The sequence below is a fragment of the Arthroderma uncinatum genome (genome assembly GCF_011692745.1).
Source record: "Arthroderma uncinatum strain CBS 119779 chromosome Unknown scaffold1, whole genome shotgun sequence".
Lineage (NCBI taxonomy): Eukaryota > Fungi > Ascomycota > Eurotiomycetes > Onygenales > Arthrodermataceae > Arthroderma > Arthroderma uncinatum.
In genome coordinates, this window is record NW_022983863.1 from 36,610 (window position 1) to 58,127 (window position 21,518).

At 50.9% G+C, this 21,518-nt stretch overlaps 6 protein-coding genes across 6 annotated transcripts; 2 read left to right on the plus strand and 4 right to left on the minus strand.

Moving 5' to 3' along the window:
* Window positions 1-755: 755 nt before the first annotated feature.
* On the minus strand, window positions 756-1,924 carry GIQ15_00012 (uncharacterized protein; the record flags this gene model as incomplete). The annotated part of the gene is made up of 3 exons (XM_033547429.1): window positions 756-1,340; window positions 1,392-1,811; window positions 1,901-1,924. 3 exons carry the CDS (start codon window positions 1,922-1,924, stop codon window positions 756-758), a joined length of 1,029 nt encoding a protein of 342 aa, XP_033408380.1.
* A 1,151-nt stretch (window positions 1,925-3,075) lies between these two features.
* GIQ15_00013 (succinyl-CoA:3-ketoacid-coenzyme A transferase subunit A) lies at window positions 3,076-4,782 on the minus strand (the record flags this gene model as incomplete). The annotated part of the gene is made up of 3 exons (XM_033547430.1): window positions 3,076-3,389; window positions 3,463-4,645; window positions 4,717-4,782. 3 exons carry the CDS (start codon window positions 4,780-4,782, stop codon window positions 3,076-3,078), a joined length of 1,563 nt encoding a protein of 520 aa, XP_033408381.1.
* A 1,066-nt stretch (window positions 4,783-5,848) lies between these two features.
* On the minus strand, window positions 5,849-10,348 carry GIQ15_00014 (ubiquitin-specific protease; the record flags this gene model as incomplete). Its single annotated transcript, XM_033547431.1, has 11 exons — window positions 5,849-6,435; window positions 6,500-6,665; window positions 6,713-7,163; window positions 7,218-7,848; window positions 7,907-8,444; window positions 8,516-8,604; window positions 8,667-9,064; window positions 9,134-9,179; window positions 9,237-9,441; window positions 9,506-10,242; window positions 10,327-10,348. 11 exons carry the CDS (start codon window positions 10,346-10,348, stop codon window positions 5,849-5,851), a joined length of 3,870 nt encoding a protein of 1,289 aa, XP_033408382.1.
* Window positions 10,349-10,878: 530 nt separating this feature from the next.
* On the plus strand, window positions 10,879-11,680 carry GIQ15_00015 (NADH-ubiquinone oxidoreductase subunit; the record flags this gene model as incomplete). Its single annotated transcript, XM_033547432.1, has 4 exons — window positions 10,879-11,062; window positions 11,136-11,255; window positions 11,310-11,504; window positions 11,583-11,680. 4 exons carry the CDS (start codon window positions 10,879-10,881, stop codon window positions 11,678-11,680), a joined length of 597 nt encoding a protein of 198 aa, XP_033408383.1.
* A 686-nt stretch (window positions 11,681-12,366) lies between these two features.
* On the plus strand, window positions 12,367-15,046 carry GIQ15_00016 (PH domain-containing protein; the record flags this gene model as incomplete). Its single annotated transcript, XM_033547433.1, has 4 exons — window positions 12,367-12,898; window positions 12,975-13,462; window positions 13,555-13,892; window positions 13,960-15,046. 4 exons carry the CDS (start codon window positions 12,367-12,369, stop codon window positions 15,044-15,046), a joined length of 2,445 nt encoding a protein of 814 aa, XP_033408384.1.
* An 887-nt stretch (window positions 15,047-15,933) lies between these two features.
* On the minus strand, window positions 15,934-17,743 carry GIQ15_00017 (uncharacterized protein; the record flags this gene model as incomplete). The annotated part of the gene is made up of 7 exons (XM_033547434.1): window positions 15,934-16,085; window positions 16,155-16,308; window positions 16,373-16,821; window positions 16,912-16,963; window positions 17,084-17,212; window positions 17,266-17,359; window positions 17,712-17,743. The coding sequence occupies 7 exons, from the start codon at window positions 17,741-17,743 to the stop codon at window positions 15,934-15,936; spliced, it is 1,062 nt and encodes a 353-aa protein (XP_033408385.1).
* Window positions 17,744-21,518: the final 3,775 nt, after the last annotated feature.

Below are 21,518 nucleotides of genomic sequence, written 5' to 3' on the forward strand. Positions count from 1 at the left end.
CGAATAAATATAAAAAGAAGAGGAAGAAAAGAAAGGGTGACGTGCAGATATTTATTGCTTTTTCTGTCTAGACTCAGCCGCGAGTTTGCTATATATATTTACATCACCACGGGCGTACACCTGAGTAGATACAGAGCCAACGAATAAGACAGCCAACAGTGTTCTATTCACTTCAAGAGGGAGAAAAGACGGAGATGCCAGACGTGTTTTCTCGATCTGTATAAATAGCACGCTGCAGACTTTCCATGTTCGCCGCGAAAGCCACAGTGGATATTCTGGTACCTTGACTGCGCCTCCCGATGATGTATGTGCGATTATACAAGCCCGGGGGACAGGATCAGGGATCAGGCTTGCTTTTGCATTCAAGTTGGACACGTCAGTCCGGCGCATGCAGAGGTAGAAGATAAATAGAGGTTGGATTATATGACAAAAGGATACATCTGTGCTTGCACTTTGGTATTAACATAGGAGAGAGCAGGGGAGAGTGCGTCTGAAACAGTAGCAGGCAGCAAGAAACCAAGGAAATCAAATGATATATAATATGACAAGAGCCGGTGGTCGGTTGAAATGAACATGAACATTACGCCAGCCTTCCCCAAAAACTCCCCATCAAGAAAGAAAGAAGAAAACAAAGTGATTCAAACAGAGAGAAATGGCCTGGTTTGTCCGCGCTCCGCCTGTCGTAGCAACTCCCAATCGTATAAATTTGCTGGTGAAGGAAAGAAAAGAAAAGTCCACGACGCCAGGCGGGACGTTTATACGGCAGTCTCCGACCGTTCGTTTTCCGCAATGATGGGGACGGGAAGACCACGGTTGGGGCTCTGGAGTACTAGCTGCTCGTGTCGTCGCGCTCGTAGGTAGTCGCTGATTGCGCGGATCAGAATAAACCAACCGATGACCATCAGCATATACGACAGCCAGTCGCTTGTTGTGAGACCTTGCAGCGGTGCAGTGCCGGTTTGGCCGGACGAACTTTCGACGGCGTTGGGGTTGAAGTCGTGGCTGTTTGGATCGGGAGGGTTGACGTATCCGCTGTCGCCGGAGTCGGGATCGGGTGGGTTGTAGTCGTTGTTGTTTCTCATGTAGAAGCCGTATTGCACCATGGTGAGGCCAAGGCCAGCTCTACTCCCGTTTTTGGCAGCGTGGGATGTGTGTAGGAGGTAGGTGAGGAGAAATCCAACGAGTTGAAACGAGGTCGAGATCATGCCGTTCCAGACGAAGGAGAAGACTGAGCCGACGGGAAGGCCTTCAACGTAGACTTCATCTGACGACATGCCGGGAGCAACGATGGTCGTCTCCCAGTATGGAGGAGCGGCATCTGCGGCTGCCTGTTCGTATGTCTGTAGATACAGGTTAGTTATGCACACTTTATAACCAAGACCCAGACATACCGGTGGTAAATCGTCGACCTTCTCTCCTCCTCGTTCTGGCTTGGCCGACAGGTTCGCAAAGACACCGTCGTTCGCACCGCGTATTATCCGTGATGGCTCGGACGCAGACGCATTCGGCCTTGCGTGTATATCGCCCCTGGTCTGTCTCTCTGGCGAGCCGTGGTCCGGTGTGGTGTTGGCAGGACTCCCCCTCATGAGACGCTGCCTGTCGTCGACCCCCTCCTCATCGTCACTCTGGCCATCGTCATCACCAAAGGCATCTGCGAGCGTCCGGTCGGCGTCGGAGTGTAGAGGGTCTTGAGATAGGAGGCGGCGTGAAGTAGGGGATGGGGTGCGCGAGTGGAAGGAGGGAGGAGGGGATGATGGGATAGGCTGAACAGGCTGAGATTCTACAGAGTCATCTTCGTTGCGAGTGTTGACCTAGAGAGCAGACGCATCTGTCAGTCGCACATCCAAGCAGCCAGACGGCCACGGACAGGGTGTTGTAGGGAGCATGATGCCAGACTTACCGGCTCGTAGCGATGTGAAGTCATAGTGTAACGGGATCACTCCAGCGTCCAGGGCCGGGTCTGGAGGGGGTATCGAGTCTCCGGCTGGTTAACAGGGGCAGGCAGATCTATGGCAGCAGCAACAGCAAAACAAGAGAGGCCCGTCGACCCAGGCGTCTATCCAGGAAGATGTTCTCCGTAGACTTGAAGCCTGCGACTTCGATGTTTCCTGCGAGCAAGAAAGGCGAAACCTGGTTATGTAAGACAGTCACGTGTAGGCTAAGATGCAACTCATGTCTACATTTCTACACAATATCTACATATCTACATCATACAATATATATCAATATCATCTGAGAGAAGATCCTCACCATGTCAGCAAAGGTCAGGATGCCAGTTTTGAGATATTGGCCAGACAGAAGCTAACGCTACTTGCAGCTCCCCCGCTCCGATGCCATAAAACACATCCAGCGCTTGATATCCAGATGGCCCAAGGATCCCGTTCGACCAGAGTCGGTCTCGGTTCAGACATACCTCCAGTCGCGTCTTTCACCTCCTAGCTCGCAATCCTCAGCCGACTCCTCCTTCGTCTCCCGTCTCACATCGATCTTCTCGCAGTCCAAACCACAGCAGCAGCCGCAGAGCTCGGGTTCATTAGAACCGCCACTCCTGTCACAAAATAATATAAACGTGCTATATTCGCTGCTGGAAAACAGGTATCAGACGAAGTACCCGCTCAGACAAAACCTGCGGCACCCTACCAGTCAGCCAGATTACTATGACCGGCTGTTGAAGGAGTTTGGAGAGGCCGCACACCGATCGCCATTCGAGAGGCTGAAGAAGAAGTTTAGCGGAGTCTTGAGGATGAAATAGGATGGAGACGAGGTGGCGCCGTTGGGCCTTAATCGTGGGCGTGGCTGTCTACGGATGGCCTTTGTCCTGTGTATAAATATTTCATGGAAGGATAGGGAGCTGTATAAAACCGGGTTTGGAGCAAGGGCTATTTTAAATGTACACTCACGTCTAAAGACATCTCAATTGACAAGATTTATTGACGAATATAATAGACATGTGCGGTATTTATTTAGTATGCCCCCAAAAACGTCACGTACATCCCAAAAATATGCCCACGGGAAAGGAAATATAGAAAAAATACATGAAAAAAAAATTCCTGGTATATACAACGTCGCTTCCACTTACAACATCGGCTTGATATCGTCAGCCACCTTGAATGGGGCTTCGGTTTTCGAGCGGACTTCATCAACGGTGACACCGTCGGCCAACTCGATCAGAGTAAGGCCGTTGGTAAAGTCAACGTCAAAGACGCAGAGTTCGGTGATGATTCGGCTCACACACGCTCGCCCTGTGAGAGGGAACTCGCACTGTTTCAGGATCTTGGGGTTTCCCTTCTTGTCGGTGTGTTCCATTGTGACGACTACTTTGGTGGCGGTGGGGTTGGAGACGAGGTCCATGGCTCCGCCGAAGCCCTTGACCTTACCTGGAAGCATCCCTGTTTCATGCGTTAGAATATATTCATAGGAACGCAGTACGTACAGGGTAACAAGGAAAAATGAATAGCTTACAGTTTGCCAAATCTCCCTTGGCGCTGACTTGCATGGCACCAAGGATGGTCAAGTCAATACGTCCGGCGCGAATCATTCCAAACGACTCTTCGCTACCGAAGATAGAAGCACCTGGTAGCAGAGTCACGGTCTCCTTGCCGGCGTTGATCAAGTCAGCATCCTGCTCTCCCTCCTTGGGATAGGGTCCGAGGCCGAGAATGCCGTTCTCGGATTGTAGCTGCACTTCCACGGATGGGTCAACGAAGCTGGGGGCCAACATGGGCATTCCAATACCCAAGTTTGCATACATTCCGTTCTTAAACTCCTTGGCAGCACGGCGGACGATGCGCTCTCTCTTGTTTGCGGTCTCGCCCTTTCCGAGAGCAGCGGTGTCGTTTCCGTCATTCTCTTTGGCGAAGGTAAGCCTCTCGATCTTCTTCTCTGCCGTGCTCTGGATGACACGCTTGACATAGATGCCGGGAAGGTGGACGGCAGCAGGGTCAATGTCCCCGACCTCGACGATATGCTCGGCCTCGACGATGGTGACCTTTGCATTGCGGCCCATGGCACCGTTGAAGTTAGCCGCAGAGTATCGGAACTGGCAGTTTCCAAGCTTGTCTGCCTTCCAGGCCTTGACCAAGGCATAGTCTCCCTTGATGGCCTCTTCCATAACGTAGCTTTTCCCATCGAAGACCTTGACATCTCTGGCGGTTCCATATGTAGCAACGGTTCCATCCGGGTTGTTCTTCACGGCCAATTCACCAGTCTGGACGACGGTTCCAAAGGCGGCCGGGGTGTAGAAAGCAGGAATACCGGCACCGCCAGAGCGACAACGTTCAGCAAGTGTGCCCTGTGGAGTCAATTCCAGTTCGATCTCCCCAGAGAGGTACTTTGTCTCGAGGGCCTTGTTTTCTCCCACGTAACTTGCGATCATTTTCTTGATCTGTCCGCTGGCGAGCAGAAGGCCCAATCCGGCCCCGTCGATACCGGCATTGTTACTGACGGCAGTCAGGCCAGTGATGGAGGGTGTAGCGTGTATCTCATCAATCAAGGTGCCGGGAACACCACAGAGGCCGAATCCACCAGCCAACACTGTCGAGTTGGATTTCATGTCCTTGATCGCCTCCTTAGCGGAGGGGTAGACCTTGTTGATCTCATATCGAGCAACCGTACTCGAAAAGGCACGAACAAGGAACTGCTGGCTCTATACCGAATGACCAAAGTTAGCAAAGATACGTCCTTTATCAGCATCAACTTCTGGAGTTTTGCTCGTACCGATGCTGGGTTCGTCGAGAACCTCCCCGCGGTGCGGAGACACGTCTTTACTGCGTGGAACGGCATTATGACCTGTATTCAGCAAGACAACGACTTGAACGAGTAGATGGAGTAGATGGAATTGTTTTTCCGTCCCCTTTCTCTCAACTGCCAGCTGTCTTCAAGGTGTTGCTCGCGTGAAGCTCGGGGAATATGTACTGGAGGCAGGCCAGGACAAGGGAGGGGTGCGGGTATTTCCGTAGTTCAAGCATCGGCCGGCCGAGCCGAAGTTGCAATCAGACGCAGGCGAGCGCCGAAGTGGCCAAACTGGATGGCCGTGTATAACGCCGTAGGACGAGGCAACCTGAGAACCGATGTCTCTCTCTATCTCTATCTCTCTCTCTAGATATATATATATATATCTACTTCTTCCTGCGTTCTTCGTCTTCCTTTCCCTTTTCGGCCTTTGGATACACGTGACTTTTTACCTCGGCAAACTTAAAAAGCGGAGACAATATTGCTTATATCAGCATAAGTAAACCCGTGACTAGCCATGATCACATGACTCCGGGTGTTAAACTGCCGCTTCTTGCCGCCTTCACTCCTCACTCCCAAAACGGCAATATAAGAACAGACTTGGCCCATCGCCATCTGGGCTGAGGGAGCATGGAGGAGACTGAGGAGACTACGAGAAGACGAAGAACTGGGTAGAGATAGCATGGCTGGGCCGTTTATGCATTTCTGTTTATCTGCCTTGTCCTGCTCCCACGACAAGTACATACATGCGCCAAGTCACTATGCAAGCAAGAGCAAATACCGTGAAGCACAAAGTCTAGACGTTCATTAAAAAAAGTAACCCGTGAGACGGAGCAGTGGATGCGGATGGGATATCCATACTCAGTGCTGGGTACGCAGTAGATAAGAGGCATTAAGAGACTTTTTAGGTGTTGGGTGTGGTAGATGTGAGGTATGGATATGCGGGCGGCAGTAATACTACGTTGTTTGGACTCGCGGTTGGGATAGAGAGTGGTTCAGTTCATCGGCCCAGTACTTCCGGTTGCTAATTCGCCTCTCTCAGTGTCTTTTCGTTTTAATCGTTTGCGGTCAGGGGATGGCGATGTTTTCTTCGTCATAGTGGTCACTGGCGTCTCGACTACCATGCCACACGAGGCTCGTCAGCATAGTCCTTTTCCCAGTCTCCTCGAGCATGGGGGCTGTTTGGCCGACGGGAGCTTCTCTCCTGGATTGGATATGAGCTCTCCCTACCTGGGGCTGTCCTCTGTGCCTCGTCATACCCAGGAGGCAGATCGGTCATCTCTGTGTCGGCATCATTGCTATCCCCCTTACCACTGTCGCCGTGACCGTGGGAATGGCTTGGCTTTGTATTGTCGGTCACTGGGGCTGCTGTCGGGGCTGGCGTCTCCTCGACGTGACGGCACACGGGTTTCGCCAGGCGTTCCTTGAGCCGGTCGTTCAGGTACACGAGGAAGTAAGGGGTAGGCGGGTTCTGCAAATTGCGGTCGCTGAAAATTTCGGCCGTGCTGTGCACTTCCGTTACTTCGGTGTCGTTGTACTTGCGCCATATCTGCTTCTCGAAATCGAATATATAAATGTAGTAATGTCCGAATTCGACAGATCCGTGGTGGATGAACACTGCGTAGAGATGGTACGGAAGGGATTGCATGTCAGAGAATTGGTTATCTATTAATTGGGTGAGTTGTTCCGCTCGGGAGTCGATGCCTATAGCCCGAGTTAGCCATAATCTAAAACTGAAACCGAGAAAGAAATAAAAACTGTCACTTACGTGCGAGCTCCCCTCTCGTCATTGTTTCTAGATTTGAGAGTTGCGTCGTCACTTGTTCGTCGATTTCTATTGCCTCGTCTGCGATCTCAGGGTCATCCCCCATCGATCGCAAATCCTGGATTTTGTCTCGTGCATCTTTAAAAACGTCTGGGAGAGATGCCCATTTCTAAAAGAAGGAAGTTAGCCTACGTAAACAATGGAATGGAGGTTTACCTTCAGTGAAGGGAGTGGTACATCGTTGTTTAGAAGCTCTGCCCGTCGAGCTCTCAATCCGTTGAGTTCTTCTTTCCAAGCCCACTTTTCTCGGCGACGTTTATACAACCCCATGCTATCATGCTCTGGGACGTCCATATATCGATCCATGTATATAGTTTCCTTCAAATCTAGATGATGAGTAGACTTGAATGACGATTTTTTCACCTGATCGAACTGAACACGCTGCACCTGGACTTGGAGTACTGGTGGAATCTTGCTGATAGCGCCGTACTGCTCCGCATCTGCCCCTTCCACATGCACGTTTTGTCTGTCAAATGCCCCATCAATGGCAGCATAGATATCTCTTGAACCGGTGGCAACATCAACTTTGATATCTGACCAGAGCTCATTTTTGGAACGAATCCCGTTCATTGCTGTTATATAGGACTTGGTTTGACCGTAGAAGAGACTGTAAAAGGTTAGCGTTCTCTCTCTTATATCTATTGTGTTGGCTAATGCTTACTCCATGATTAGATCAATTTGGTTCCCGTCCGCGTCGATCTTGGTTGGCTTGATTGCACACTGTGCCTGGAAGAGAACATTGTTAATCACCTCCGTGACATCCTGCTGCGCACCAAGTTCCACTTCTTCTCGAATTAGCTGTTCATTATCAACGCGAGGGGCTGGTCGCGGCGGAACTGGCGGGGCCCTATTTGGTGCTGCAATTATTTCTGGCGCGGGCTTTTCAGATGTATTGTTATCTCCAGCGGGGGTATCGGTCGCGCCGTCTGCCTCTATACTGGGGATGATATTTGTTTCTGGGGAAGCATCCGAGACATGCTCGTTAGGTGTACCAGTGGGAGCGATGACGCCAGCGTCGTCTTTAACCGGTTCTGCCTTGTCTGGCGCGTTTTCGACGGCCTTGACTGCCTGCTCTTCGGGTATAGGAGTAGGTGGGCCAACAGGCCCCATTATAGGCATGCCGTTGATATCTCCCAGCTCTGAAACTCTGTGCGTTGAAAGGGATTTGCGTCTAATTGCTGCCTCACTTGTGGAACTGAGCAAAGTCAATCTAGCAAGCTCTTGGGTTGGCGTTACAAATGAATTGGGAGACGTAATCATGTCATTGAAGAGGGTTTTTAGCTGGCCGAGAACTGCAGTAACGTGTTGTTAGCCAGCCCAAACAAACAATGCACAGGCTAAGCGACTTACATTTCTGTGAACGCTGTATTTCCAAGAGGGATACCTTTCGAGATCCGACCTTTTTGTTATGAATCGCGTTATCGTCCAATTCTGTCTTGTATCGTTCAAGGTCTAGAACCATATTTCGAAATGGCTGTATAGTAAAATAAAACTGCAGCAAGCTATTTAAGTAGCAGGTGTTTCCGATATTTCGAAGTCCAACAGGCCAGTCGAGCAATGCACGGCTCACCTGGGAATTGTCGTCTGCAAGTACACTGCGGATCATCGCGCTCCCACTCTCTTCTGCAATAACGCCGAGCGCTTGTCGGTACGTTTCCACCTGCTCAGGGGCCTCTGAGCAACAGACTGAGAACGCAGCTAATATCGCGGCATCATCCACTGATCGATCTGGGATCTGCAGTAGTCGGAATGCATCACCAATATCCATTTGAGTAGTGCCCGTTTCCCCTGTTTTTACAAAGTGCTGTAGAGCTTCAGATTTTCGAGAGTCTGCAATTAGGCGAACAGCCCGCTTGGCTAGATCTTTGGTCCCGGGGTTATCGCTAATCTGTAATATTTTGAAAGATGGTTAGTAAAAATCCAAGTCTACGAAATTTAAAGGCTATGGAGGAATTATACCTTGGCAGCATACATAGAAATTATAAAATCATCTGGTGTATCTGGATGAACACCAAGGAACACCTCTGCCTGCTCTGCAGTAGACACTCCTGGTATACTGGTTAGCCATACCCACTGGATCAAAGGAGGTATAAAAAAGAAGCAAACATACTCTCTTCCGCAACAGCCTTTATCTTTTCACTCTTGCGATGGTCGCCTATCCTCCAGAGATGTTTTCGTAATTCCATATCGTTCTGCGTATCTTCAAGCCGAGCATAAAATGAACCAATGATAGCATCATCTGTTATAAGGCGCTCCTTGAAATAATCGAAATTGAAATACCGATAAGAATCAGGTAGATCATCATCAGCGTATTTGCCAGTTTCGTATTCGTACTCAACGAAATTCTGTATTGGCTTGCCATCAACGGGATCTCGCCAGTGGCCGATTGACCGTAAGCATCGGAGGTAGTAGCTACCTCGAGCAGGTGCAAGCTTGACTTGTCGGCGGTATGCCTCGATTATCAGTTCGTTAGACATGTCGCCTAGCGTGCCTAGATGCTCGTAATATCTAATATGCTGGTTAGAGTAGTGTCATATACGCGGCCAGGGGTATGTTTCGGCCAGGTTAATGACGTACGGAGCCTTTGTTTGGCGAGTCTGGGGATTAGCACGGGTTTTTGCATCTACAAAGAGTGTTAGTCAACACATTTGGGAGGTTTGGAGAGGGCTGGTGTACTGACAGTCTTCCGATCCAAGTAGCTGATGGAACTGGCTCAACGACGGTGTGAAAACAAGGCTTGTTCCCTGGCCCTCTATCTCATGCTGTGGCCGCTGGCTTATGAGGGCCAGCAGTTCATATGAGATATTGTCGAGGAATATGTTCACTGGATCCGTGTATGGCTTCAGCGCTTTTGTATTTGGCTTAGGCGGGTCCCAGCGGTCCTCCTAGAACAGGTGTCAGGAACCAGATGTTCACACGGCAGGAATGGAGAGGAGGGGAAAAGCTCACAGCTAGCTTGAAGCCTAGATATTCAAACAACGGCTTGCAGGGCTCTCCGCCTGAGCCAAAGCACACGGTGAACTTCTTGTTTGCAAGGTTAATAGACCGATTCCGTTGTTCATCATGCAATGCATTGTCAATGTACGTTTTCAGGTGGGTGAGGACGGTCAATGGCAGCGGTCGACCTATGCCTTCCAACCGCTCCGGCTCCAGAGCCAAGGCGTCATCTACACGCTGTTTCAGGGTGTCTTCGTTGGTCAGGAGATCCACCCAGTCCGGGGTAAGAAGGGGAGCCGACAGCTTTAGATGGACTGAGGCTGAGCATCCGGTGTGCGCACAGGTATAGACATATACCTCCAGCGGCTGGCCCTTTGTCTGGAAGGAGTTCCTGAGCCTGTCGGTCGACTCCTTGTGCGAGTAAGTCAGGTGGTGCAAGCTGCCTGTACCGCAGGCAAGCTGGTTCTTGAACACTATCCCCAGCTCGAGATGGAGCCGGCACTTCTGACATATCGACGAGACCTTGTATCTGGCGCCTGGAACACGCTGCTTCTCCGTTGAAGGGAGCACCGACTGATGAGGCTTTGTGATGTAGCGATGGGGACAGCCGTCCGGGTCAGCCTGGTCAACGTATGTAGCCTCGTCGTAGAATATAGCCGGCAGGTCTTTCAAAGGGTTGAATTTCGGGCGCGAGGGGCTCGCCGGATCATAGCACAAGACATCCTGTATCAATCGGGGAGCGGTTTTGCCTGGGAGACGGTCAGCAGAGAACTCGATATTAAGTATGATAACATTAGTTTATCCCGGCAGGCAGAGGAGAACTGCACACATACCCAGCCGCACCGGTAGAGCCATATAGGCGTTGTCACAGCTCCAGACTCCCGTATGCGTAAGACCGTCGTCAGCTAGCGTTTATACAGCAGCTTCGTTCACAGAGGCCGAGAGGTCAAGCTTGTGTCTCGACAGGAGGAAGAGTCTTCAGTCTTTCAGCTTTTAAGCACGATTGCAGCGCTGCGTCGAGGGTGAAGAGCTGCTCGTCCAGGGCGTATGGTGACGGGCAGCGGGGACGGTGATGGGAGCAGGCGCAACGAGTGAGAGTCAGCGTAGTATCTACGCATATCTCAGTAATCTCTCTCTCTTCTCTTCGACTTTGACTCTTCTTCTCTCTTCTCTTCTCTTCGTCTTTGTCTCTCGTCGTCTCTCTTCTCTTCTCTTCTCTTCGTCTCTCGTCGACATCAACTCGTCGTCTCTTCGTCTCTCGTCTTGATAGAGCTCCAGCCAAGACATCCACACTTCAACTTCAAACGTCGAAGAAACAACAACGAACAACCAACACGCACAAAACAGGTCTCTCACCACGCTCACCTCTGCTGTCGAGCGCAACCATGGCCGGTCTGCACGAGGCTCCGATGTATCAGCCCCAGGATGCGCTCACTCGGGCCATCAACACGACGATGATGACCGGCAGCGTCGGTCTCTTCACGTCTGCCGTCCAGAACACCCTCCAGAAGCAGAATGTCGGGCCCTGGGGCATCTTCACCCGGACCGGCAGCACGATCTTCTTGTTCGGTAGGTCTTGGGTCTCCCCCGGCTGCTGGCAGGCGGCAATGGATGGGAATTGGGTGGCTGACACCTGCTCTAGCTGCGATGGGCGGCTCCTACGAGTTCGTCAAGACCGCTTCCGCCAACCTTCGCGAAAAGGAAGACCACTGGAACGCCATCTACGGCGGTTTCGCTGCCGGCTCGCTCATCGGCTTCAGAGGTGAGTCGCTTTCTGTCTCTACATAATTGTGCCTGTGTCTGATGTGATACGCAGCCCGAACCTTCCCCGCCGTTATTGGCTACGGTGTCGCGCTGGCGACGGTGCTGGGCACCTTCGAGTTCACCGGAGGATCGCTACGAGGCAAGGAGATCGACCGCACCGTCGACGAGTACGACCGAAGAACCGCCCTCAGGAAGAACTTCCGCAGTCCAGGCGAAGAGACAATTGCAGAGCTGGGTGAAGGACGAGGTATGTCAATGCGGCTCCCCCATAGCCTCTAGCACGCAGAGATACACCGTTTGGTATGCGTATACTGACTCTCAACAGGAATCGAAGGCCCCGGATACGCAGAGAGACGGCGAGAGAGGATAAAACAGAATTACGGGATCGATGTCCCCGTCACACAAGCATCAGCCTCCCCATAGACAGAAGTACATCCACGTTCTTACATGTAGTATATTTCTTTCTTCTTTTGTTCAAGTGGCTCCCTGCCTAGACTACGAATGCCAGCTCGAGCGTTCCAACACTGCATACTCTCACGGCAAGACAACAGTTCAGCGCTGCACTCACACCAGCTACACCAGTTATAGTATAGTATAAGTATAAGTATAGTATAAGTATAGTATAAGTATAGTATAAGTATAAGTATCTCCGTACAAGTTATACGTCATGTGACCTGCCATATCAGCCACTGTCACGTCAAGATGACGTCGAGGTCTATGATGATATAGATATATATAATATATATATCTATATATATATATATAGAGAGAGAGAGAGAGGCAGAGATAGAGGCAGAGGCAGAGGCAGAGTAGCCGTGGTCATCGCTGCCATCGACCGAGACTTCCGCAACATCTATATCGTCATATCGCCAACATATTTAACGGCGTCAAAGGCCAGCCGAGGTCTGTAAAGGAGGCACATCCCAGCAAAAGCGACTCCAACAACGTCATCACCGTCTCCCTCGCCGGCTTCCAGCGTTGTGCGATATCCAGCGGACGGATGTCAACCCCTGCTGCCTACACCGCAAACTACAGTGGGCTACTCGCAGTTTTTTCACACTCGCGGGGACGATAGACAGACACCGTCGAGCTTCTAGAGAACCGCTGGCATGGCGAACAGATCGAACGACGCCTACAACTCCGTGCCCAATGTCGGCCCTACGCAGCTGAACACGGATTACAACTCCCTGGCCGGCTCTCGCCCTGCGTCCTACATCGCGAATCCGTCAATTGGAGCCTCTGACTTCCAGGTCCGCGGCATGCCAGACGCGTCTCCCCTGCACCAGCAGGCCGCCCATCAGTCTCGATTCCACGAAGCCTTCTCGGTCAGCCAGCGCGGCTCGACGATGGACGGGAGCTCGCTCAGGGACCAGCCGCGGACGGACTCGCCGGCCTCGGGGTCGAACACTCTCGCTCTCCCGTCCCGGAGCGCGACGCTGAAGAAGAAGCCGTCGCTCAGCAAGAAGGCCAGTCTGCGGCGCGGAGGCAGCAGGAAGAGCAGCCGGGCAGGCAGCGTGCGCAGCATGCACCTGGGGGAGAAGGAGAAATACGGCGTTGCGCAGGACGAAGCCAACAGCGCATTCTACGTTCCCATCCCGACGACCGGGAATCCGACAGAGGTTCTTACGGCCAGGTTCCAAGGTCAGTGCTTGTCCCGGCGTTGTTTCAAGGCATGGGTTAAGAAGTAAAAAAACGAGTGGCTAACCCTCAGTCTTAGCTTGGAGAAAGGTTCTCAAGGACCTGGTCGCATTCTTCCGCGATATCCAACGGTCGTGTGAAACGCGCTCGAAGAGCCTGTTCTCCGCTTCAAACGCTATAAATAATATAGTCATGCCGCCGACGTTTTTGATTTCAGGCGGTATAGCCGATGCGACTGAGATTCTAAAGGACTATCACAAACAGGCGCTGCATGAATCTAATAAAGCTAGAGAGATGGAGACAGAAATCATCCTGCAACTCAACGGGCTGCGGGCTGACCTGGGGCAGAAAATTAAGGAAATCAAAAACCTGTCCGGAGATTTCAAGAATAGCGTCGACAAGGAGGTCGAAATTACCCGAAAGGCCGTCAAGCATCTGCACGAGGCTCTCGGTCTGGTAGATAGTGATGCTGCCGCTACGTCGGGCAAAGGTGACCCCTTTCTTCTCCGGATGAGTGTCGACAGGCAGCTGGAGAGACAGATTGAGGAGGAGAACTATCTGCACCGGGTAAGTTCAATTATCAATCTTCACCTTTACATGTCCGCCGGGGGGGGGGGGGGGGGGGGGGGGGGGGGAGAGGAGCTAATTGTCCTCAAAAGGCATACCTGAACCTGGAAAGGTCTGGGCGAGAACTCGAATCAATCGTCGTCGGAGAAATACAGAAGGCGTATAATGTATACGCCAGCATATTAAAACGGGACGCAGATACTGCGTATAATGCCGTAGATAGGCTGAAGGAGGGGCCTATCTCGATTCCCAAAGACCATGAGTGGCGCTATTTTATTAACCAGACCGATCAACTGATTGACCCGGAGTTAGATCTCAGAGATCTCGCAAATATAACTTACCCCGGGAAAGATCACCCAGCAGCGGCAGAAGTGCGAGCAGGTATGCTGGAGAGAAAGAGCAAGTATTTGCGAAGTTATACCCCCGGGTGGTAAGTATCACCCTTTCTCCATTACTCGCGGACTGGCCAGCATATATACTAATGCTCTCTCTAAAAGGTACGTGCTATCGCCTACTCACTTACACGAGTTCAAGTCAGTGGATCGCATCGCATCCCAGCACCCGGTAATGTCCTTGTATCTTCCCGAGCAAAAGCTAGGATCTCACTCGACGCCCGAATCATCGTCCCACAAATTCATGCTCAAGGGTCGTCAAACTGGCTCGATGCATCGTGGGCATGCTTGGGTTTTCCGCGCAGAATCCCACGAAACTATGCTCGCGTGGTATCATGACATCAAAGCCCTGACAGAAAAGACGGGTGAGGCAAGGGATGCCTTTGTTCGAAGGCATGCTCGCTCTTACAGTGGCGCCAGTTATAGAACCGCCTCAATCAGCAGTGACGGGGTCATGGAGGAAGACGAAGCCGACAAGACCCCCTACTCGGCAGACCATATAATGCAGAATCAAGCCTCCCCCATACACGACAACACCGCCACTCAATGGCGACGGCAGAAAAGCGTCGGCCGGTTCCCAAGTGATGTTCAGATAAATCAGCATTTGAATGCGCCGCTCTCACCTTCTAGCTCTGAGAGTCGTGATGTCAACACCGTGATGCCGATCTCGAACACGATCTACAACGAGCAACGACAGAGCCAGCAGTTCAATCAGGGCATCAATGACTTGCCAGACAGGACCGCTGTCAACGGCGAAGCCAAGCAGGGAAGGCCAATGTTCGACAGACGACTGCACCTCAAATATGACGACTGGGTACATATGCACCCCGAACCAGGTGCCCCTTCATCCCAAGGTGGAGATGCCAGTCGGGTCGTGCCGCAACCCCCTTCTCCACTCCCAGAGTCTCCCCTACGCTATAGCCAGGGGCCTCCTCTCGAGGATATCACGGACCACGATCATCAAGCCACTACACCCCATCCACACACCGGCCATGACGTCAAGCCTGGTGGTATAAACGGGGTTAAACATCAGCCAGGCGCCGATGGCAAAGCTATAGAGCCGATTGTCACTGATGGGGTAACCAATAATCGGTCATCGATATATCCAACTTCGCCCCTCGAGCAGCCGATGTCCCGCACATCCACTATGGATTTAAAGGTTCCCGGCCAATTTCCGTCCCAAAAACATTAAGTGTTTCCAGCTAGAGATATCCCGCTATATTAGTTCTTGGTTTTTGTTTTCCTCTCCTTCGGTTGTGCATCATTCAGCGATATACCTCTTCTTTCTCTATATACACTCTGGTTGTCACCAAACTATACAGAGAAGCACTTCAGACGCCCCCATTTTCCTAACTTGAACCTATTCAATGTACCATTAGTGCCGTCAACTTTATATCCACTATCTTGTGGTAGATTAGTGTTATCCTAGTTTATCCTTTTGGAGAAGTTATTATCCCAAGATTCTACTCCGAACCTGCTTTGGCACTTTGGCACTCCCATGCCTACCTACTGCCTTAGTTCACCAGACGATCTGTAGTAATCAGTAGTAAAAACATAATAGCATCAAAATATCGTAGTAAAGGGTATGTTTACCATTTGCAGTTACTATAATGGCGGCATGATTTTTTATTATCTGGGTAAAGGCACATAACCATCATACAAAGATTAAGGGTAGGAGAGTTTTTTTGAGTGAAGTGAGAAAAGGGCAAAATAAGATAATACAGACTAGTTAGGGAAAGAAATCACAGAAAGAGAACAGGCGTATTAAAAAGAAGAGGGGGATAACAAATTATTAAAGGGAAGTTTGGAACCAGCTGGTGATGGATTGACAAGCAGAGAGTAAAAAGTAAATATTTGATAGAACAGGAGCCATAAAGCAGGTGTCCGATGACCTTTTTGTATTTGTTATCATCCAAAAGAAAAAAGTCAGCCCCTGTCGCCGGCGCTAAAGTCTCAGTGTAGTACCATTTGCGAGGAAAATTCGAACGGTAAGAGGCTTCTAAACGAGATATTTGTCTCCTCCTTTACTCCTCCTACTCCACTTTCTTCAGTCCCATTATCTTCTGCGGCCATATGTTGTTACATGATCTGGTCTTGGGTAATGGGTGCAGCATTGTCGCCAGAACCATTGAGGTCAACGCTGCCTTGGCCTTGGCCTTGGTTAGGGTTAACGTATTTGACAAAAGACAGGCCAAGCGGGCGACCGCCATATTGGTAGCCAGAGAACTTGCCTGAGTATGGGGTTAGTAATTTGCTAGTTTCCGATGCTTTGAAACCACCCAACAGGGATATAAACTTACTAATTGCAGTCTCGGCGTTATCGGCACTGTCGAATTCCACAACGCCGGTACCACGGGAACGGCCGTTTGGCTCGTACTGGATTTCGGCGCGCTCAACTTTCCCAATGGTAGAGAATAGCTCGACGAGATCCTCGTTGCAGGTTGACCATGGCAGCTAGGCGAGAAATTAGACCAAAAACAAATTTGGGGATATGGGATCGGGAAGAATGTAGACTCACATTGCGGACATAGATCGACAAGCCCCTCTCTCCACCATAGGTAGCAAAGTCGGTGAATGGATTGGCGGGAATAGAAGCAGGGGCTCCTTCTGGTGCACCAACAGGGGGTCCTCCAGGTGGTCCTGAGAAGCCCGCACCGCCGCCAAAGCCTCCTCTACCACCACCATAACCACCACCAAACCCTCCGCGGCCTGCAAATCCACCTCGGCCAGGGAATCCACCTCGGCCACCGAAACCACCGAAACCACCGCGTCCAGGGAAGCCACCAGGAGCACCAGCATAACGATCTTCACGGACTTCAAGTGGGCGCCCTTGCCATTCATAGCCATTGAATTGCTGGATAGCATTGCGGGCATCATCGGGGCTCTCAAAGGCAACAATACCGGATCCCTTTGGACGGCCGGCAGCGTCCATGTGAACGTCTGCACGAACAACAGTGCCTTGTTGTGCTGCAGTTCTTGTTAACAATTTCATTCTCTTGTAGCACATACATACTGCTCAGATATGATGTTGAGGGCTAGGAGCTTATCATGACTTACTAGCTTGGCGGAAAAGATCCTTTAGATCCTGCCAGCCAACATTGTACGGAAGCTATAAATCAAAGTCAGCCAAATTTCCGACAGCAGTTTGTTCATACCTTCTCAACCGCTGGGTACCGCTCTGGGAGCGGTGTGGCTGAAATGAGAAGCACGTATAAAGTGGTATACAAACGTTAGCAATGTAGATTTGGCGACCACCTCCACCAGGGCCACCACCGCCAGGGCCACCAAATCCACCTCGACCACCTCCGAAATCGCCACGCTGAGGTGGGCCGGTGAAACGAGGTTCTGCCTCTCGGTCCTAGACAACAATTAGTGTGGGAAATAATTGTGAAGATATGGTGTTTCACCCACTTCGCGAACGTATACGAGTCTGCCCATAAGGTTCTGGTTACTGAGCGTCGCAACAGCCTGCTGAGCTTGCTCCCTCGTCGCGTATTCCACAATCCTATAATTTAGTTAGCCCATCTTTTCCACATGTACTTTTTTTTTGGGCATTCAGGGAATGTGACCACTTACCCGCAGCCCTACATAAACCAAATCACCAAGCCCCAACCCGTCAACCCAACATTTCATCAAAATGGCCAAAGGAAAACCAGGAAACCAGCCGCAACTACACAATGACGCCCACCTTCGACATTCCATTCGGAAGTAATAAGACATCGGCAAAGAGAACTTCTCCAGCTATAAAGAGAAAACCCGAGAGTAAGTCAACAGTCAGCTATGTTCCTCCAAAACCCATGGGTATAAAAATAAACCATCCCATCGGTTGCCTCTCATGCGTTTTTGGCCCAGCTCACCCTGTCTCATAAAATCTTTCAAATGATGCCATTTGACATCGTACGATAGGTTGCCAACATAGACTCGGCGGTCTTGCTGGGATGATTCGCGAACTGATTGCATCATTTGTTCCTTGGCAACGGCACGATCCTCAAGTGAACGAGCGGGCGGAGGGCCACTACGACCTCCGTATGCGGAACCTGAATAGCCTCCAGAAGCAGCTGCTACCCCGCTCATGGGAGACCTTGATCGTCGGTCACTGCGACGATAGTCTTCACGGCTGCGGGAACGGCTCCGAGGTGAGAACGATCGCCGATTCCGGCGAGGGCTTCGGGAGCGGCGACGTGGAGAGCGTGATCGCTCACGCTAGATTTCGTTAGTCAAGATTGATCAAATGGTGACACATAGGTTGCTATCACGGCTTAAGCAAGGGGTTTGGTAGAAATAAAATTTAAGTATGCAGTGGCCTCCGAAGTTAAGGAAAAAGAAAGAAAAAAGACCCATGCCTGCTACATGCCGGGCAATGGTAGGAATGCAAGAGTTGACTTATATGGAGAAAAAAAAAAGTAAGGAACCGCAGACGGGAGGAAGAACGGTAGGACCAGCAACAAATCGGGAAAAAGGGGGGGTGTAGAACGGCCAGGTCGTTGCAGAGTAATAAGAAGATCTTGGTGAACAAGGCCAGGTAAGAAAAAATAATGACGTATACTCAGCTCCCAGAAGATTTGCTAATCCCACTTATAAGTTCGGGTGCTATAGCGTCTCTCCAGGTCTAGCCAGATATGCCAGAGAGGGAATATGGCCAGTCATAACTCAAACAGAGGAACAAGAGAGGAGAATGGACATATTCGCAGGTTGATAATCCTTGACTTACTTGAGAAGGTCGGTAAACGTCCGCTGTACCTAGGCATGCATCAGATTAGGAATAAGTCGCAAGTTTTAGAGTAAGGATAGGCAATGAAAATCACTGTAGATAGGAATGGAAAAAAAAGGGAGGGGGGGGAAGAAAGGTGAATAACGGTTCTGGGACGAGTTGCAGTCAGGAAGGAGAAAAGTGAAGTGGGAGAAAGGCGATGTTTCTTTGCAGAGTGGATAATGATGGCGTGGATGCCTAGTTCATTGACGGCGACTGAGTTCGCTCAGATGCAGAAACCGTAGGCCAAGACCAGGGAAAACGGAGCGTGGTAGCAAGTAAGAAACAAGTGATAGGATGAGTGAAGTGAGAGGGATGGGAGGGTCCTGGGGGGGAAGGGAACACGGGAGTAGCGGAAATTGGCTGACTGGGGAACAAAGATGCAAAGCAAAAAACGAAGCTCCAATGAAGCAAATAAAAAAAAAACAGAATAAATAAAAAAATAAAATAAAAAGACCAGAATTTACGGTATGCGGAATCGCAGGTGGGAGAGAAATATGTATGCGCGAGAGAAAGGACGCAAGAGACAACCGAGAAAATCGAGGAGAGAATAATGATAATAAAAAAGAAACGACCGGGAGACACGCACCCATGGCTTGGAGGTTGCAGAACGGGATATATTATAATATGGATCAGCGATGAAACAGGACAGCACCCAACAAGCACTGGACTGTCGAGGTCTCCAGCACACGTTCAGAGTCACTCGCGTAAGAGCTTTATTTTTTTCTCTCTTCCCGCTCTCTCTCGCTTTTTTTCCCGTTTCGATCTGGGGCTCTGCGGGTTTGGAATTGGGCGTTCGGAGCGTGTCTGAGCGTGGGGATAAATGTGATGGGGATGGATGGCGCGACCTCAGATGGGCTGCACGACGACGAACAAGCTTCCGGCGGATGTAATTGGCGGAGCTAGAGAAATCACGGAGCAGGGATGAGTCGCCAGGTCGGGTTTATGTCCCAGAGAGTCACTCTGCTCCCTTGGGTTGGGGGAGGGGTGGAAGAGTGAGGCCGGGCGCGGAGGGGAGAGTCGCTGTGTTGTGTCGGCTGCAGTGGTCGGAGGGAGCTTCCGAGTGCCTTTCTGCGCGTGCAGCTGGAGCGGTCTGGGTCGCCGAGCAGGAGATGCGCGCGAGGGTCGGGCGGGATGGGAGAAGTAGTGTGTCTGTCTGCGCAAGAAAGGATGGCTTGTGGTGGTTGGAAGAGAAAACGAAGCTCACGTCGTCCAAGTTGCTTTTTTTGGCCTTGGGGGCGTGACTCGGGCGGGCCGCACGCACCAAGAACGCACTCTCAACATCTACCACTACAACTACAACTACAACTACAACTACACAACTTCACCATTGACCATTCCCTATTAACAGCATTGACAGACTGATGGATTGACATTGACGACGTGTCTGAGACTGCGGCATGGCGTGGTGATTGGCTGGACCCTTACAGACCAAGCCCACCGATGGTGTGCTGCATGCAGAGCTGCGTTCAGGATGCTGTTGCGCAGGTTCAACCGCCCGCCCGCTTCCAATCAGCGACTGTCCAGGGCCAATGGACCAGCAGCGATGGGCGATGGGGATGGCCTTCAGGAACCCCCACCGCCAGACTGACACCTCGCCATCCTGCTGTGACGTGAGACGACGGAGACGACGGTCTGCTCCGAGGAGAGACGAAGGCACCGAGAAGTACTTTTACAGCGTGTGTGCAACAGTGTCCGGCGGCTTAAGGCACATCCTTGCTGCCTAGTTTATGCATGGTCAGGGGCACTCATGACCGGCCATCTGCAGCCACCAACGAACAGTCGACGGGACCACGGAGCACGGAGTTATAGGGCGTCCTCCATATTGGACGGAGAGCTCGAGGATGGCCGACAGTGCTCGTAATTATCCTCAATCCTAGCTTATCCTCCGGATTTTCTGTCTGCCTCCGCTCTGTCTCTGCTAGAGTGTGTTCCCTGCCCGCCGAACCCGTCGCACATGATGTTCGATCTTGCATATTTTAGTGAAACTGGACCCGTACGAGAGAGAACCGTGTCGTCTATCTATGAGCACGCACTGCACAGGCAACTTCCAGCAGCAAGGAAGCAGAAACGGCCGTCGAACCCGTTACGCTAGGTTGCACGGCCTAATGGCACGTTGCTCCGCCAATCGTCATACTTCTGCTCCGTATATAAAGTATATATATCCGTATATATATATATAAATCGCCTATCGCCTGGAAAGTGCTCCTTCCCTGCTCCCTTTGGAACAAATCGGTGTGTGATACCCTGTTTGCAGCATCGTCAAGTCGAAAGATCTTAGGCCCGATTGGGGTTACATATGATATAGTCTTCGTACCGGCTTTCTTTTTCCCTCCCTTTTTCTTTTTCTTCTTCTGTTCCAACGGGGCCCACAGTACCCCAGCAGGCAGTCAGCCACACACCATCAAAAATACCTGCTGTTGGCGCCCTATTTCATTCCAGAACGTATACAGGGTCTGTACAGAGAACAGGGTACTTCATGGGCCCGAATTACCTCATCTTTCATTCCTCAGTTGCCGTCGTTGAATTGTCTGTCCTAGACAATGCATACTTATACCTGACCGAGAAGAAACTTCTGGTCACTCTCTTCCGGTTCTACCTTCAGATACCCTTCGTTTACTGGCTGATTATAACGCCTACCATGGGACAGAGCTTTAAACCAAAGTGTATCACTCAGTCCTGATATGCTTGCTTTTCTCATATTTTCTCTCATGACGGACAATGCGGTTATACACTTTTCTTGAAGTTGCCCCATGCGGCTCGTATTGGTATGGGGTTACTTTTTAAACAAAATGGGCCCAGACAAATGAAATACAGGCAGGCTTGTTGGTAGGTCGGTCTGGTTTAAGATGCATCTCTACGCTCCGTTCCTCTTCAGCGTCAGCCCGGCAGTTTTCTGTCCAACTTGCACTTT